This window comes from Erpetoichthys calabaricus, chromosome 16, assembly GCF_900747795.2.
Source record: "Erpetoichthys calabaricus chromosome 16, fErpCal1.3, whole genome shotgun sequence".
Lineage (NCBI taxonomy): Eukaryota > Metazoa > Chordata > Cladistia > Polypteriformes > Polypteridae > Erpetoichthys > Erpetoichthys calabaricus.
This window is the reverse complement of record NC_041409.2, coordinates 12764219-12780974: the sequence shown is the minus strand read 5'-3', so window position 1 is coordinate 12780974 and position 16756 is coordinate 12764219. Positions and strand designations below refer to the sequence as shown.

The following is a 16756-nucleotide window of genomic DNA, read 5'->3' as shown; positions in this document are numbered from 1 at the left end:
CTCCCTTCCACCACCATATTTCTTTGTTCTCCTTCCTCTGTCCAGAAGTTACAATAGCACCCTTCCAGCTGTCTTTTTAGGTCTTTCAAATACTTTGGGTAACAACCAGTCCTGTCTCAAATAAACATTACTAAATTTTACCTTTGTCATTTACCTTATGTGCATGTATTTATTTATTTACTTACTCATCTACCTATTTATTTATTTAAGGAGCTTCTGTAAATACACAAATTTCTCCCTGGGGACAAATAAAGTTTGTTTCCTCGATCTATCATCAAAGTGAAGTTTTAGCACATAGTTTCTAATGACACCACAATCAAAATAAATTGTTACTAAAATTATACAAGCCTACCATATCTTTTTAACTTCTATGTCTGACTTTATACATAAACATACCTGCTTCTCCTTGTGAAAGAAAAAACATTTTTAAAGTGAGACTTAAAAAACAAAGCCTATGCATTTTTATCATATTCTAGTGATTGAAATACAAAAGCGGTATAGTCTAGTTATTTAATTCTCCAAACACCATTATTCGTTCATATAAATGTGCTGGCTGATAATAGCTGAAAAAAAGTAATATTTTGAGGTCCCCCATCAGTTCATTGTAATATAGAGTTCTTAATTTGGACCAATGCAAAGATCTTGTGGAGCACTCACAGCCTGGAGAGCCACATGTCAGTAGCAATAGTTGAACTGCAAAATGTTTTGCATAAATGCAGGATCTTTGAAACTAGATAATATAGCTGCTAAAGTATGAGAAATCCAGGCTACAATTCTATTTTATCATAAATATAAACATGCATAGCAAAGGTTTGATGGGCTGAGAACCTTTGCCGTTGTCCTTGACGCTATCATTATAACTTGATGATATGATGCAGCTAATTGATCAGGACAAACATTGGGCCAGTATGCTAATACAAATTCTGTGATATGCCTTGTCCAATCTTCCTTGCCTTACACTGTCAGCCATTATTATAACTAATGAAGCAAACAACCCACTGGTAGCAAGACAATTCTGTTGAAAAATGTTAAAGACTATTCTTCAGACATGTTTCCCTACAGGTTTACTAATTATAAAGGAGCTGAAAACACTGAGAAAACCAAACCAAAACCAGTGCATGTCCAGTAGGATGTAAAAGTCTATTAAATGCTACATGATAAGCAGTCAAAAGTCTGCAACTTAGTTATAGCTATTTCAGTATAACTCTAAAACTATACTTTTATCATATTTTGTAGTTCTTACTAGCAAACAGCATAACAAAATGGTGACAGTGGAAATGGAAGATGTAAATATACAGTATATTCAAAATTGTGATCCCCAATATGAATCCAGCTTTGGAGAGGAAAGAAAAACCGTTTCACCTTAACAATATGTTTGAAAAAAAAGAGAAAATCAAAGCAAAAAATGTACATAAAAGAAAAGCAAAGCCAACAAACCGTATAATCAAAAGAGCAACAGCTTCCGAGACTAAGTGGAAAAAAGACTAGAAAGCACAATCAAGCAATCACTTTCTTTATGAGCTGCCAGACAAGAACAAGTACTCCAGAAGAACAAAAAGAACTGAGGGTTTGTTCTAAATTAAGTCCTTAGTAAATTGTTTAAAAAGGCAAGATCAACATAAAGTAAAACATGGAAGGTGGCTGGAAATGCAACTAGTTTTACAGGCTATTTCATTCATTCTCCAGTTTCTAAGTAAATCAAAAAAGGGAATACTTTTATCTTACCTCCCACCCTAACCCTGAAACAAAGTCTTCATAAGCTTGGCTGCCAGTCATATTTGTGAGTATTGAATGTTTGTCTTCCTGACCTTCCGCAACATAAAACACAGCGATTTTGTGAGTTTCCCGGCTGTTTGAGGAACAAACATGACATAAACAAAATTATTAAAAATCATTTGGTTTAATAATTAAAGAAGAAATACATCACAAAATGTGATGTTCATTTAAAAATTGTCAAGACACACACACTTAAATAAATTATATATTAGTCCTCTAGCTGAATATTATTTAAAACAAACTAATAATTTCATTCTGTTAACCAACAGTAAAAAGCACAGTTAAGCACTATATGAATCATTGTTGTCATAATTATCTTTAGTCTGTAAGAGAGTCAGGGGGTAGGCTCAGATGATCACATATACATTTTTGAGACTCCAATAGATTTGTCCTCCAAAAGTTTCTCTGCTGTTAGCTGCACATAAAAACAGTAAATTACGTAGCTCAGGCATATAAGAAATAAAGGGGATGTTCTAAAACATCACTGAGAATGTGCTATTAAAAATATATAGTGTTCAATAATTTCTTTAGCAACAAACTGACAAAACTGAACAACAGTCTTTCACAGCCAGAATGCAAAATAAACAAAATACATATTGCAAATAAATTTCACACAAAAGAACTTCCTTGATTCAGTTTATTCCTCTTTCCTTTGAAAATAAAATCCTGAGGGGGGTGGCAAAAATCTATTTCTCATAATCACTTCAGTTGCTTGTCATTCTCTCACTTCCCATGCTATCGGTCAACAAATGGTCAAAGCTATTTATTTGCTGGGTCTCCATCTCACTTTTTTTAAGATCAATATGCTGTCTTTTAAAAAACATTCTCTACTTTTTAAACAATAAAACCCAAACTTAATTTCACACTTACAGTGTTTATTTCATATTATATGCAAGTCATTATTAATGGAGAATATGAAATGAAAATAATTGACTATGGGATCATGCAAGTCATGGAGCACTGTCACTTTTTTCAGCCAAAAACAGAGTCTGTACAGCACATCTTTAGACACACTAACATATAGCTATATACAATTAAATGATTCTCAATATCTAGCAATTGATGTTAAATTCTGACTTGACCAACAGCACAATGTTTCTGCTTTGATTGTTTTTAAGATTATAAAATAGTATGTTATCTGTGCTATTTATTTTATATGGTATTTATGATCAATGTACTTTGATGTACTTGCATGCCATTCAGGGTTTCTTTCTGCTTCATGTTTATTCGCTAGAGTTGGAATAAATGGATTATAAAAGAGGTGAATGTGAAACTAATTTATACCTTTATCAATGGTCAATAATTTTTAATTCCCTGCATATCGATTCCATCAAATGACTTCAATGACAGAATGAGCACAGAGGACTTCTAATGTTAATGCTGCCGGGTAGGTAGTGCATGTATAGAAATCTGAATGTGAAGCATGATAAACTGTTATGACGGCACAGTATGACATTTGAGGTGCATGAAAAGCCAAGAACTTAAATATCTATCTGAAGGTCACTATGTAATAGTTCAGTGGTGTTCATATTCAGTAGTGTCACTGCAAGCTTTCCTGCAGACGAATTTTTGCTTTGAAAATGATTGTGACCTAATTAAACATGCCATTGTTAATTGTGGTGTCAGTATTTCGTAAGCTTTTAACTTATTTATTTTAAAATGCTTCAAAAATGAATTGCTAATAAGCATAATTTATATGCAGAAATAATTCTGAATAACAGATTTTTATAGTGAAAAGTACAAGAAAAAACATCAAATATTTTAATGTTAAATAAAAACACACTATATATTTTTGTGACAAACTGAGAAAAAATTGTAATACTGTATATCAAAAAAGAAAAAAACAAGTTATAACAAAACTAGTTGTAATTAGAATGTGTATGGATATAGACACACCTAAGTATGAAGACATCAAGAGAAGTAAAAATGTGATTTAATTGCTCTGAAGCAATATCCAGGTCAGAGGCAGTGAAGTGTTCCAAACATCAGAACAGACTGTATAAACTATAGTCTAATGAAAAGGTTGCATATAATGGTAATAATTTTTGAACACAGAGCACCTTTGTTTTGCTTGGCAAAGCAGATCAGTGACCACGTTTTTTATATTACACAGGCCAACACTGATGTTAAATCGCTTTATTAATTTTAGAACTGCTCATTTCCTTTCCAAAAATCCGTGTCCTGAAACTAGTGCAAAATACAAGAACTAACAGTGAGCACCAACAGTGAAAAGTTTCATCAGTGATCAGAAAAGATCTTTTAAGTTTAAAAAGCATCACCTCATAGCAGAATTGCATATAAAGACCTTCCAGTGAAAATAAAACTTTTCATATACTTAGCTGGAAATTGATTTAAAAAACTAATTCATGTAAACCAGAGTGCATACTGTTATTTATGTCTTCATAAATTTTCCAGCATAACTAATATTTCTAAAACTAGCATAGAAAGCCCACTTTTAGCTATATATTAACCCAAAATCTAAAATAATCTATCAACCAATTTTAGGCAGGCCCCACTGTTGTCAGATTTTACATCAAGGCTAAAGAAACATGGCCCATTATACTACCATAGCAACTGCTTAGAAAAGATGCAGATGACACTCTTCATGATGTTTTTTTTTTTAAATAAGTGTGGCAATCATCAAGACCACCTGTTATAAAGTCTTTCCAAATCTTATTCTCCTCTCAGTCCCCTGAAGTAATGCCTGGTGCCAATGTCACCTTTATCAGACATAACATGGTTTCAGACTAGAAGCTTCTTCAAGAAAAAAGCTCACAGTCAGACTTTTACTTTGTGCTTTACATGAACTGTATTATAGTTCTAATGGTGTGCAGTGCTCCGAGCTTAGAAAAGTGAAATCAACACCCTAGAAACAAAATATACTAAATAACTGGACTCCCAAGTTGTAAATACCATGGCATCTATCCACAGAGTTGGCAGAAAGTGCTTTAAAATTAAGCCTTATTTTAAAGTGGACTCCTTAGATGTAAATACTGTGGCATCTATCGAAAAAGTTGGCAGAAAGTGCTTTAAGCTTAAACCTTATTTTTGAAAATGCTTTTCTGGTTCTCTCACTAAGAACACATAGACAGGAAAAAGAAAATGCTACAAAGGACCTCATCAAAATGAAAAATGTAACATTCCATATTGCAATGCCTGGCAAGGCAAATACAGCAAAGGCAATATCCAGAAGCTTGATGGAAATGGGAGTTGTGGAATAAATGTTTTTGTCAATAATGATTCCAATGTCTTAAAATAATATGTTTAAATTGGTAGCCGATTATATTTTAGGGAGATTCCGTATCTGTCTTTTGTATTGTAGATATAATGTAAAACTTGATACTTACAAAGACATAACAGCTTTGCAAAGAAAAGCAACCAAGTGTGAATGGTAGACATAGAGGGCATGTCCCAGACACATTCTCACAAGCTAAGAGAATGAAACTTTCTTACTGTTGGAGATGGTAAGTCATACGTAAGTCTTATCTAGTTCTTCAATTTTGTCAAAGGCAATGATAAAGATACATCAGAATTCTTGGAGTTAAATACAGAATTACAAATTAATGGACACTTTGCAAATTCAGACAAAGTGCATTAAAGATGGAAGGCATGAAGTACTTAAGAGGGACATCAAAAAGTTTCTGCACTTTTTTTTTTTACTCTATTTATTAAGAATTTCAAAAACAAATTGTATCGCTTTTCTACATAGTCACAATCCTTTGCGATATAATTTTCCCAGTGTCGTACCAACTTTTTAATGCCTAATTACTACTCCTCCCGCTTTCACCATTTCCAACGAAAATATAAAAGTGCGGAAATTTTTTGAACATCCCTCAGATTTACACAAAAGGTCACATATGTGTTAAAAAAAAAAAAGCAAAAAAAAAAAAAAAAAACTACTGAGTAATATCCATTAGGTTTTACATATATGGTCTAGTTTTGGTTAAATTTATTGTAATATGGAGGCTTTCTGTCCTAAGGAAATTTTGTCTGATGTGGAAGTGCTTCTAGGTAGCAATGTTGTTATAATATAAGTACACTCAAATGCAGACCCAAAAGTTGGAGTCAGAAGAGGAGGAGGACAACGCTCACCTGGGAGGAATGAAGGAGGAAAGGAGAGGAAAATGAAAGAAAAAAAGAATTGTTTGTGTGAAATCTATAAAGAGGCACGGTGGAAAATATTCCTTTAAAATAAACTATATATTTAAATACTTTAAAAATATTTACTTAAACCCAGGACATGTGTCTGTAAAGTTGCATTTGTGGTATGGGATCTGAGATGCCCCATAGTGGTTTCAAGATTATGCATGTAAAGGTTACGTCGGTGACTTACATTACTTGCATTTGATTGTTCAGCTATAGCCCTTTCACTCGTGATAACTTTGCACTTTACTCAATCATGAGCATGTCCTCATTGCTTAACACTGTCAGCATACAGTTCGTCTCATTTGTCTTTTATCACTTATTGTGTGAACAAGTATTAGTCTCAAATGGCCCTGACATGAAAATAAGTCAAAAGTAGAAAAAGAAAGACAAAGACCATAAATTACCACTGTCTGGAATCCAAATTCTTCAGTTCACGCAGAAGTTTCTCATTTTTCTTCAGAAGGTGAAAGCTACTCCTGTATCAAAGATAATGATAAATAATAATCAAAACCTATCCTTAAAACATATATCTAATTCTCACAAAAGCTAGGAACTACTGGATTTTTGGTTGCAATTTAATTTTTAGAACTAATGATGTGAAGTTAAATTTAAATAGACACTGAAAAATTCTGTAACCTTTCTGGTAAATTTATTTTTAAGAAATCACAGAACCTAACCAAAATATCTAATTTGGCCTCTAGCTAAGCTCTTTTTTAAACTTCAGATGGTACCACTAGAGGTAGGAATTTTCAGAATCGCCACAATACAAGAACAATCCTCATAGTGCTTTCACAGTATGTTTTTTTTTTTATGTTTATATATTGTCACTCAATTTTGTATTATATTAGAATGTACTGTATAATTCATTTTTAGTACACTGAAGTTAAAGTAGGAATCATATCCCTATAGGCAAAATGTGTCAATCTATCACATTCAACACGAAAAATTCTTGAGTCAATTTAAGCCCTTTTAATATTTTTAAATAAGGAAATGGATTTCAAATTTCTCTGCAGCCTCTACAATAAGATTAGAAATGCTCCGTTATGATACTGCATAAAATATACTTTTTCAACTTGTCTAAATTCAGTTCTTGTGATGTGAACCTTTATCTATATATAGGACTATCAACCTGTACCTGAGGTTACAATGATAATGTTTGAAATTTAAAATACAGCTTGAATACATACATACATGGGTTTGAAATTCTGGGAGCTGCATAATTGTACCTTTTCATAAAGTATCTGCAGACCTTTTACAAGCTGTTTTTACAATAAATGATTAAACTTTCACACACAAACATACAAGGTAAAATTAAGTTCACACATAGTCAGAGTTTCATGTTAACTGACAATGGGGGAAGAGGCATCCTGTGATTCTTCACATCTCTGTACGTTTTTTTATTTTTTATTGTCGGTACATATGTATGAGCTCACACTAGGATTGTCCTGATATTGAAATTCCCCACTTCAATACAATACTCTAAATAGTATTGCTATTCAATACCACAGGTGGGGATTGAGGGTGCTCAAAAAATTTCAAACTTCACTAAAACAAAAAAGTATATAATGATAGCTAGATTCATCTTGAGGAAGAGCTCTTGTTCAAAAGTCACAGAGATTTTAAAGGTATGGAATACAAAAGTTTCAAGGTATTGTTGATTAACAAATACAAGTAAGCCTTTCCTTGTACTCTGTACATGGGAGAACAATGATACTATAAACCTAAACTGATTTTTTAAAAGTTAAAAGATAATGAAGGTTTTGTATCACTGAAAAATATACAGCAGGATGTAGGACAGAAATTAAGCTAGAAAGAATAAAATAAAAAACAGATAATGTAGGACCTTTACAATCTTCCTGTCCAGTGAGAGATCACTAAATGCTATACATATCCTTACTTGTGGAAAAGCTTGTACAGTACATGCTAATTACACCACCAACCTACAAAAAACAATTTCATCCAATCATTTGCTAATCAAGTTATACAGTTCTTGGCCAGGGGTAGCCGGCACCTACTCGCCGGCAATGGGTTTGGGTACAGGTCAGGAATTCTGCATGGAAAACCTGTTCATCTTTGGCTACAATGGCACACACATCCAACTGCTCATAATATGTCCATGTTTGGGATGTTGGATGAATGAATACTGGAGTATACAGAACACACCTACCTACACCTGTAAAAATTCTGCATGGACAATGATTAGACCCTAAATTTAAACCCATCTGTGAGACATCACTTTCTGCAGTCAGGCGATAGCAAATTATGCTGCTTGTTTTGGCTTTCACCTGCATCTTTTACAAGCAAACCTTGAAATTCAACGGCAGGGCACATTCTACTGGATCTACAAACTGTAAAGACTTCAAAATTATCAGAGCACATTTCAAGTTTGGTCTGAGATAAAGACATTGATGGAATTAATTTTGGAAGCATATAAGAATTTTATTTTTTTTTAATTATCTGGGTTAGTAGCACAGAGTCAAAATTGGAGGATCGCTCGTTTCTACAAACTGTAGCAGGTTCTTAGTCCTAAGCATTGAGGATCTGGTGATCTGCAGCTCAAATAAGACTTGTTTATTTGCTGTTGTACTTAATTAATCTCACAGTTGGCATAGAATATATCATTTTTATTTACATTTTTAAAATGCCTGATTTTACTGGGAATTCAGGCAATGGTCTTTGCTTTTGGCGACACTCCAATAATGCCAATTTTAAGTCTGACACTGTTTTTTAGCAATCAATGTGCCTACAGGCTATACACTAGTACTCAGGAAGAAGAGAATATGTTTGATTGAAACTGGCAACAACCTGCCACCCGTTAAATGATTTTAAGGAGTCATGAAGTTTTTTGGCACAAAGAAAGCAAGTGCAAATTGATTTAGAACATTTTGGAATGTACTAATGAGCACCTTCACAAAATATCAGTCTACCCACACCTTACACAATTTGAAAAGAAAGCATCTCTGTATTTATTTAAATAATGTTATATTTTATATATATATATATATATATATATATATATATATATATATATATATATATATATACACACATACATACATACATACAAACACATACAGTATATATAGATGAATTTGCGGTGAGGCAGTCTTTCTAGGAAAACATCTGTCATTTTTTTATAGCATCTGACACATTTTTGTTGTTTATTTTTCAAAAAACCTTAATTTCTAATAGTACTAGCATATCTTCCTTAGAAGACTGGCATCCTTCAACATCTGCAATAAGATGCTGCAGATGTTCTATCAGATGGTTGTGGCGAGCGCCCTCTTCTACGCGGTGGTGTGCTGGGGAGGCAGCATTAAGAAGAAAGACGCCTCACGCCTGGACAAACTGGTGAGGAAGGCAGGCTCTATTGTTGGCATGGAGCTGGACAGTTTGACATCTGTGGCAGAGCGATGGGCACTCAGCAGGCTCCTATCAATTATGGAAAATCCACTGCATCCACTAAACAGTGTCATCTCCAGACAGAGGAGCTGCTTCAGCGACAGACTGCTGTCACTGTCCTGCTCCACTGACAGACTGAGGAAATCGTTCCTCCCCCAAACTATGTGATTCTTCAATTCCACCTGGGGTAGGTTGGGGGTGGGGGGTAAACGTTAACATTATATAAAGTTATTGTCTGTTTTTACCTGCATTATTATCAATCTTTAATTTAATATTGTTTTTTGTATCAGTAAGGGGTGCTGCTGGAGTATGTGAATTTCCCCTTGGGATTAATAAAGTATATATCTATCTATCTATCTATCTTTTCTAAATGCTTAAAGACATGGATTCTTTACACCCCTGCACTTATCATGTTGTTGCATATAACTGTATTCCTGTGAGCTCTGTAGTCCTCCTGCTTTTTATATTGAACTTCTTTATCACATTCATTCTCTGCACTCAACAACAACTTCCAAGAAACCTTAAGCCCAATACAATTAATTACAATGTTTCCTTCAGCAATTTTCAAGCAATGCACACCATCCACATCTTGTCTTTCGTTTACCACCTGCTACATAATGCTGAACGCTTTTTCATTATTCTGCAGCTTACCTGCAAACTTCTGTCTCTTCTCTTCTTACACTTGCACAATTGCATTTCTAGCACTTTGCTTTCCTTTCTTATAGACTCCCCTGTTTTCTTATGCATTTCTATCTGCCACTCTTTATAGAATATCCCCTTTTCTTGAATTGCCACCTCTGCCTCAGGATACCACCATGTTATGCAACATGATTATATATCAACAATGGATTCTTGAAGACTGGAAAATTCTGATACACAAAGGAAAAGGTGATTTTAACTGTAGTGTTGGTCATATTGAGCAATTAAACCTATGGAATAAGTAAAGCAAGTAGTTGAGTGAGTGCTACAGAAAAGAATCAGGGGATCAGGTCAGGTCAGGTCAGGCAAAAACAGGAAAAGCATCAGACAAAGGTAAAGAAGCTACACCAAGCACTGGACCCTTTGCCCAATCACTATTGTGTGAAAATGTGTAAGTAAAATATACTGAGAACCACAAACTGATTAGAAATACAATCAAAGCCTTGTATAAAAAGAAACAAAATCTGACATCTACTTCCTATTGTAAAATAAATAAATACATTGCCTTGGCATGTGTTAATGTTACTATATTGACATTTAGAGCTTTCTTGTCACTTTTAGTTTAATGCTTTTAACAGAAGTAGGTAAGTACAACACAGAGGATGTGTACTAAATGATTTGATCTACTGTAAGACTAAAAAATATGACTTTTTCTATGCAATGGTTTTGCTAAAAGATTATCGAGTTTATTGTTCTTTTATATGACTCAGAATTTCTATCATTTTTGGTTACAGTATTTATATTGCAAGAGTTTTTGGGTGAAGTTAGTTGCTATAATTAATTGTTGAAATTATGGAGAAAGCAGAAATGTTGAACGTATGTCGAAAGCCTAAAGTTAATATATATGGCTGCAAATTTAGAACTTTCACAGTTCAGCAAATGGATGTTTAACAGATCCAGCAGATAACAGCACACACAAACTCAAAAACGTACCTCTATATGGTTCAAAGACAAAAATCATTTCTGTATTCTTTTCAACAGTGAATATCACCATTTTTGTTTTTTTCTTTAGCCACAAATCTCACTGTGAAAACTGCAGATAGTCTTTATGTTGTAAATGTTACAAAATAAAATATGTCTAAGGCAAAAAGGTTTTGTTCACTTTTTTGAATAAGTCACGTATGTTCTAAAAATCTTATCATTTTAATGAATTCCAAAGCACATAACCTGAATCATGAAAATGACTCAAACATCAGGTTCATATGTTTCGCAGAGTTATCTGATGTTTAATAGAAACCTAAGAAAACTGGTTGAGGTACAAAACAAACAGCATCAGACACAAGTCTATTTAGATTCAGCAGAGAAGGAAAAAAAAAATCAAGACAGATGTGTCATTTTAGTGGTTGGAGTTTTTTTTTTTTTTTTCTTTCTTTGTGTAAACCTTATTAGCTTGTTATATTGTAATGAGCTTCATCTTGTCTATTGAAAGCTCGCAATTTCAGGCTGGCGAGGAGGACAGTGCAAAAGCAGAGCTTAACAAATGGACACAATACATGAGAATAGCAATACCTTAGTCTCTGACTAAAGATGAATGCAAAGATGCTAGAGAATGAGTGTTAGACAATGCTTTATTTTTAAAGAGCTCCTAGGTTCTCTGCCACCTTCGGTTTTATATAATAAGAAGCTTTTGTGGGTTCCGATTTTTTTTTTCTTCACATTACTATTGAGTAAATGTGATGGCTACTATACAAATAAAGCATCTTTCATTTATTTTCAACACAGATGCAAACTGTTAAGATATCTTTTATAAATGATTAATGAATAGGGCATCATATTCCCATATCTGTGAGAACTGTAAAACCAATATTATCATAATAATTATGATCTTTTTCAGACAAGGGTAACAGTTCCACTCTCTCTCTGGGAACTTCTAATCAATAAGACACCGACTGTTACATCAAGGTGATGACAGCCATATTTCTCAAGTGACAAAAATATTATGCTTTGCTAGTTAAGCAAAATGTGGTTATACTAAAAGTAAGATAATAGCTTAAAAGGCTGCATGGTAGTGTAGCATTTAGTGTGTAATACTCCAAGACCTGATGACAATTTATTAAAACAAACAATATTTTTTGCTGTTTATTAATTATAGAGACGCTGCAAACTTAAAATCATCATATTTCTTGAGAAAAATATTTGAAAAACAAAAACATAATACTAAAAAGTATAATTCCAAAGTCAATTAAAGAGATGCATTTTAACTTTTACAGCAGATTTCAGTGATGCACAGACTAGATAAAAAAATAATTCAGTAATACAATAATGTGGATAAGTCAGCCAGGTATAAGTGCCGTCTATGCATTCAATTCACATTACCATCTGCAATTAATTTGCAGTAGATTGCAGCATGGTGAACAACCTGCAGAGATTACTAGCTGTTAAGTGAATGGAACAGGGCAACTTACTGTATAATAAGAACTAATGGCTCACTACAAAAATTAGGCAGCTTGGATCTGGGAAACAGTTACATTTAAGTATAATCAGAAGAAACTTTATATATACATATATATATAAAAAACAAAAAAACTGTCGGTGTTAGAGAATGTCAGTGTATTATAAAATCAGTTTCCCACCTCTGGTTCAAGCGTTTTTGCACAGTTTGCCAGAAGTGAATACTGTATAACAGAGGTAAATGCAACAACAAAAAAAAAAAATAATATATAAGAAGATGTATGACTTTTCTCTACAAATAACTAATGCAACAATTCATAACATACACAACACCTGTTAGTAATATCTAATGCCATTTGCAATTTCATGCTTATTGAATACAAATGCAAGCTAGTATAATCTAAATTAGGCTAAAACAAAAAAATATATAATTACTCAAATTTTTACTACAGATTATTATTGTGTAATTACGTTGATAATACTGAGAAACTGATAGACCAGGAAACAAAACACACAAAACAGAAATAATTTGGCAAAGGAGGAGAATACAATCAAAGGCCCACAAAAAAAAAAAAAAAAAAGATGACAATAACTTCCAGAACTTACTCAAACAAACAAAAAAAAAAAACACAGAACTAATTAAAAATTAAAATAAATAGTAGGACAAAAAATAAACCAATCTGTATAAGAAAGAAAAAAGTAAGGCCTTAAGAAGTTTTTGGGCATTTAGTTAATATTAAGTAACAAAAAGGCTATTCTTAAATTGGGAAAATGACTTAATTCGGCAAAGCTTCATTAATTTTCTGTATCACTGTTTTAACAGTCTATAGCTCTGATCTGTTCACACATGTGACTCTTGGATCACCAGGGTTAAATATGTCATGAATTTACTATGATTCACTTAAGGGTGACCTTTCAGCTTCCTTGCTTGACAGAACTCACATATAAAAATTTCATCCCCTGGTAAGGAGGCATGGATACTAAGCACTCAAAATACACTAGCAAGCACCAATACTCAAATGCTCTATTAGTATTATTTAAAAGTATTTTGTACAAATCACAAAGATGATTGAGACATGATTGGCAGTATAGATCAAAAATCTGAAATGCAATGCAACAAGTACAGTATATACAGTAAGATATGACATTTTAATTGTTCCAGAAAAACTACAGAAAGCTCAGTTACCATGACCATTCAACTTTGTGTTAAAAGAAATGCATCTTTGAAAGAGACAGCACACAATTGAATCTACTTGTAACTGAGCTTATTAACATTCTCATTGACTTAGAAAAAATGGATCTCCATCATTTCAAATTCAGTCCAATTTCTAATCACTTTTTAAGCAGCTCATCTACAAAAAAGTTTAGATTGATTAGGTCAACATCAGTGTACATATACAGTATGAGGAGGGTGTGATGCTCACATGCTCCACCTTGCAATTTTCTGCCACTGTTTAAGTATAGACCAGCTTGGGAAATTCCCAGGAATCGTACTTGGTATCAATCTGGGAAAATTGCTAGATGACCACACTGGGATTCTTCCTCTGTTCACATATGACAAGTACAGTAAACGTCTAAATTCTTTACAAAAAAGATTACACTTCATTTTTGAAAAATACACCCCTACAATACCACTGTTAAATCTAAAAACCCTGTTCAGCTACAATTAGTGGGTATTTCTTTTTTTTTTTTCATACCTCTTCTCCCAGGAGTTCATTCCCAAGATATTCAGGAGGAGCCTGCAGTAGTAAAAGGCAGACTGGGGCTTCTGTGGGCATGGTTCTTCTTGCTGCATGGCCCTTAAGTTAAGGTCATTGTTACGCTTGTCAGCAAACTCCTTCTCCTCTGTGTACTGCTTCAAAATGGCGTTGATAACATCATTCTCTTGTTTCTCAGAAACGCAGGTAGGAGGTGGGGCAGGAATGTTGAGGGGTACTCCAGTACGTTGCAGGCATTCAGGACTAGTGGTGCCCAAGTACTGAAGCATTTCATCAAGGGCATCTTCATCATCCCTTATAGCATCCCAGGAAGGAATCACTTCTCTGCATCTTCGTTTTGCCTGTGGTGCCATAAAGAACTTTTTAGATTCTTCATCTTCATATTGATCATCACTTTCTTCCATTTCTACCTGAAGTTCCTCCTCATTCTCCAAAGTATCTTGACAGGGATAGAACTCCTCCTCCAAAGACTGATTGAGGGAAAGGTAAAATGGCTGGTTTGGCTGGCTACAATGAGGAGGTCCATAAAGTATGGCTGTGTCCCAGGAATACTTGCCAGATATATCACGGACAATAATCCGAACACTGGAACTTGTAGTGGTTAGGCCAGCAGACATTCCTCCACCTGGAATATTATCTTCTGCTCGTATTTGTAGACTTGACATTAAAGTAGTGTTATTTAATACAAAGAACTGTAAATTAGGACTCTCAAATAGTTCAGGAGAAAGCTCCGGGCAATCACAATAAGGGTTGTCCTGGTTCTCACAGATCTGGCTCGTCAGCATTGCTGGGCCACCACTCATGGGATAATGACCCAAGTGATTCACTAAGTGAGTAACCACTGTCCTGGCAGCTATGGATATCAGCCCTTGCTGCATTCGACTTTTCACTGCAAGAGAAGAAAGAAAACATCTCAATTATCTAGAATATTCTGTTTTCAGCTACTTTATAAATAATCAAAGAAAGGAAGATTCCCTATAAACATCTTCTGTATATTATATTTTAACAAAGTAATATTAGACCTGCACAATGATAATTTAGATTTATGTGAAAACTAGAAACTACTTCACAAAAATCACAGTCATCAATAATATACTACTACTGAAAACAGAAACTCCACAGTGGGCAAGTTTTGAAATAAATCTCTAAAATCATGTCTGTTCATAGAAACACACTGTGTTACTTGAACAGGTCAACTATATACAGAGGAAAAATCGCAAAACCTTGATCAAATCTCAGCCTTTGGTAATCGTGATGTTTTAAAGAAATAACAAAAATGAGTGGGACATAGCAAATATACATTAAAGGGGAGCCCTTAAATTTGAAGGGTCACCTAATTAATTAGCTTGTAGCACCAATGACCCCTTCTTTAATGTCTTTTACAAGAACCACATTTATTGTATCCACATTTTAATCAGCCCTCCAATGTGTGCAATCCCTGATATGTTAGAACAATTTAGGCAGACTAATTAATTAGGTGAGAACCATAACTTGTAAATAAGAACTGATGCAAAAGATGGTGTAGGTGTAGTCAGATAAAGGGAAATATCTTGGCCATACAGATTAATGTAGCAGGATTGAAATGAATGTTCAGTACTCAACTGGGTTTGAGAGGAAAATCTTTTCAAATAAATCTTTTAGATTTTTCAGGCTACGTCAGAAGTTGACAAAAGAAAAACATATAACATAAAGTACTTAAGAATTTGGCCTTTGATATAGTCCCACAGCAAAGATTAATTGAAAAAAAAAAATAGAAGCCTTTGGCATCAGAGGGAACCTGCAATACTGGATTCGCAAGTTGGTTAATCAGCAGGAAATAAAGAGGAATCAGGTCATCAGTGGAGTACCTCAGGGATCTGTCTTTGAGAACTACTTTTTCTAACATAGATTAATAAAATTGATTCTGGTATATTTAGTAAATTTGTGAAATTCGTAGATTATACAAAAACTGGAGGAATGGTAGACAATCCGGAGCAATTTGGACAATCTTCAGAACTAGGTGAACACTGGGAAAATGCAGTTTAACATACACAAGTGGGTAAAAAGAACATCAACTAAACGAAGCAACCTCTGAAAAGATTTTAGGGGTTTATGTTGACATAATACTTTCATCATCTCAGCAATGTGCAGAAAACATTAAAAAGGCTAAAAAATGTTACAAGTCATAATGTAATTATTGCATATACATTGAGGGATTTTATGCTCTGACTACATCCACTGTAATTCACTAGTGAGATCACATCTGCAGCATTGTGTGCAGTTCTGGTCATCTAACTACAAGAAAGACATAGCAGTATTTGAAGCTGTGCAGAGTACAGCAACAAACAGCATCCCAGGACTTAAGGACGTGAGTCGGAGAACTAAACCTTTCAGTCTTGAGCAGAGGGGGCAGAAGGGGAACCCAACACATTTCTTGAAAATTCTTGGTGGTATTAATAAATAAGATCTACCAGAATGGTGAATCAAGTACAAATTATGGGGAACTTCATTTAGGACTAAAGCCAGAAAACACTTCTTTACTCAAAGAGATGTAGGAATCCAGAATAAACTACCAAGATATGTAGCTGCAGCAAAAACCTTGACGACCTTTAAGAAGTATCTGGATGAGATATTAGGACTGCTTT

The 16756-nt window shown here is 34.0% G+C and overlaps 1 protein-coding gene across 1 annotated transcript in view; it reads right to left on the bottom strand.

Annotated features, from left to right (window-relative positions):
• Positions 1–16756, bottom strand: part of ralgapa1 (Ral GTPase activating protein catalytic subunit alpha 1) — a 243709-nt gene that overhangs the window by 88752 nt on the left and 138201 nt on the right. Inside the window, 3 exon segments of the mRNA XM_028821562.2 lie at positions 1726–1849; positions 6327–6398; positions 14112–15021. Coding sequence (XP_028677395.2) covers positions 1726–1849; positions 6327–6398; positions 14112–15021 — 1106 coding nt within the window.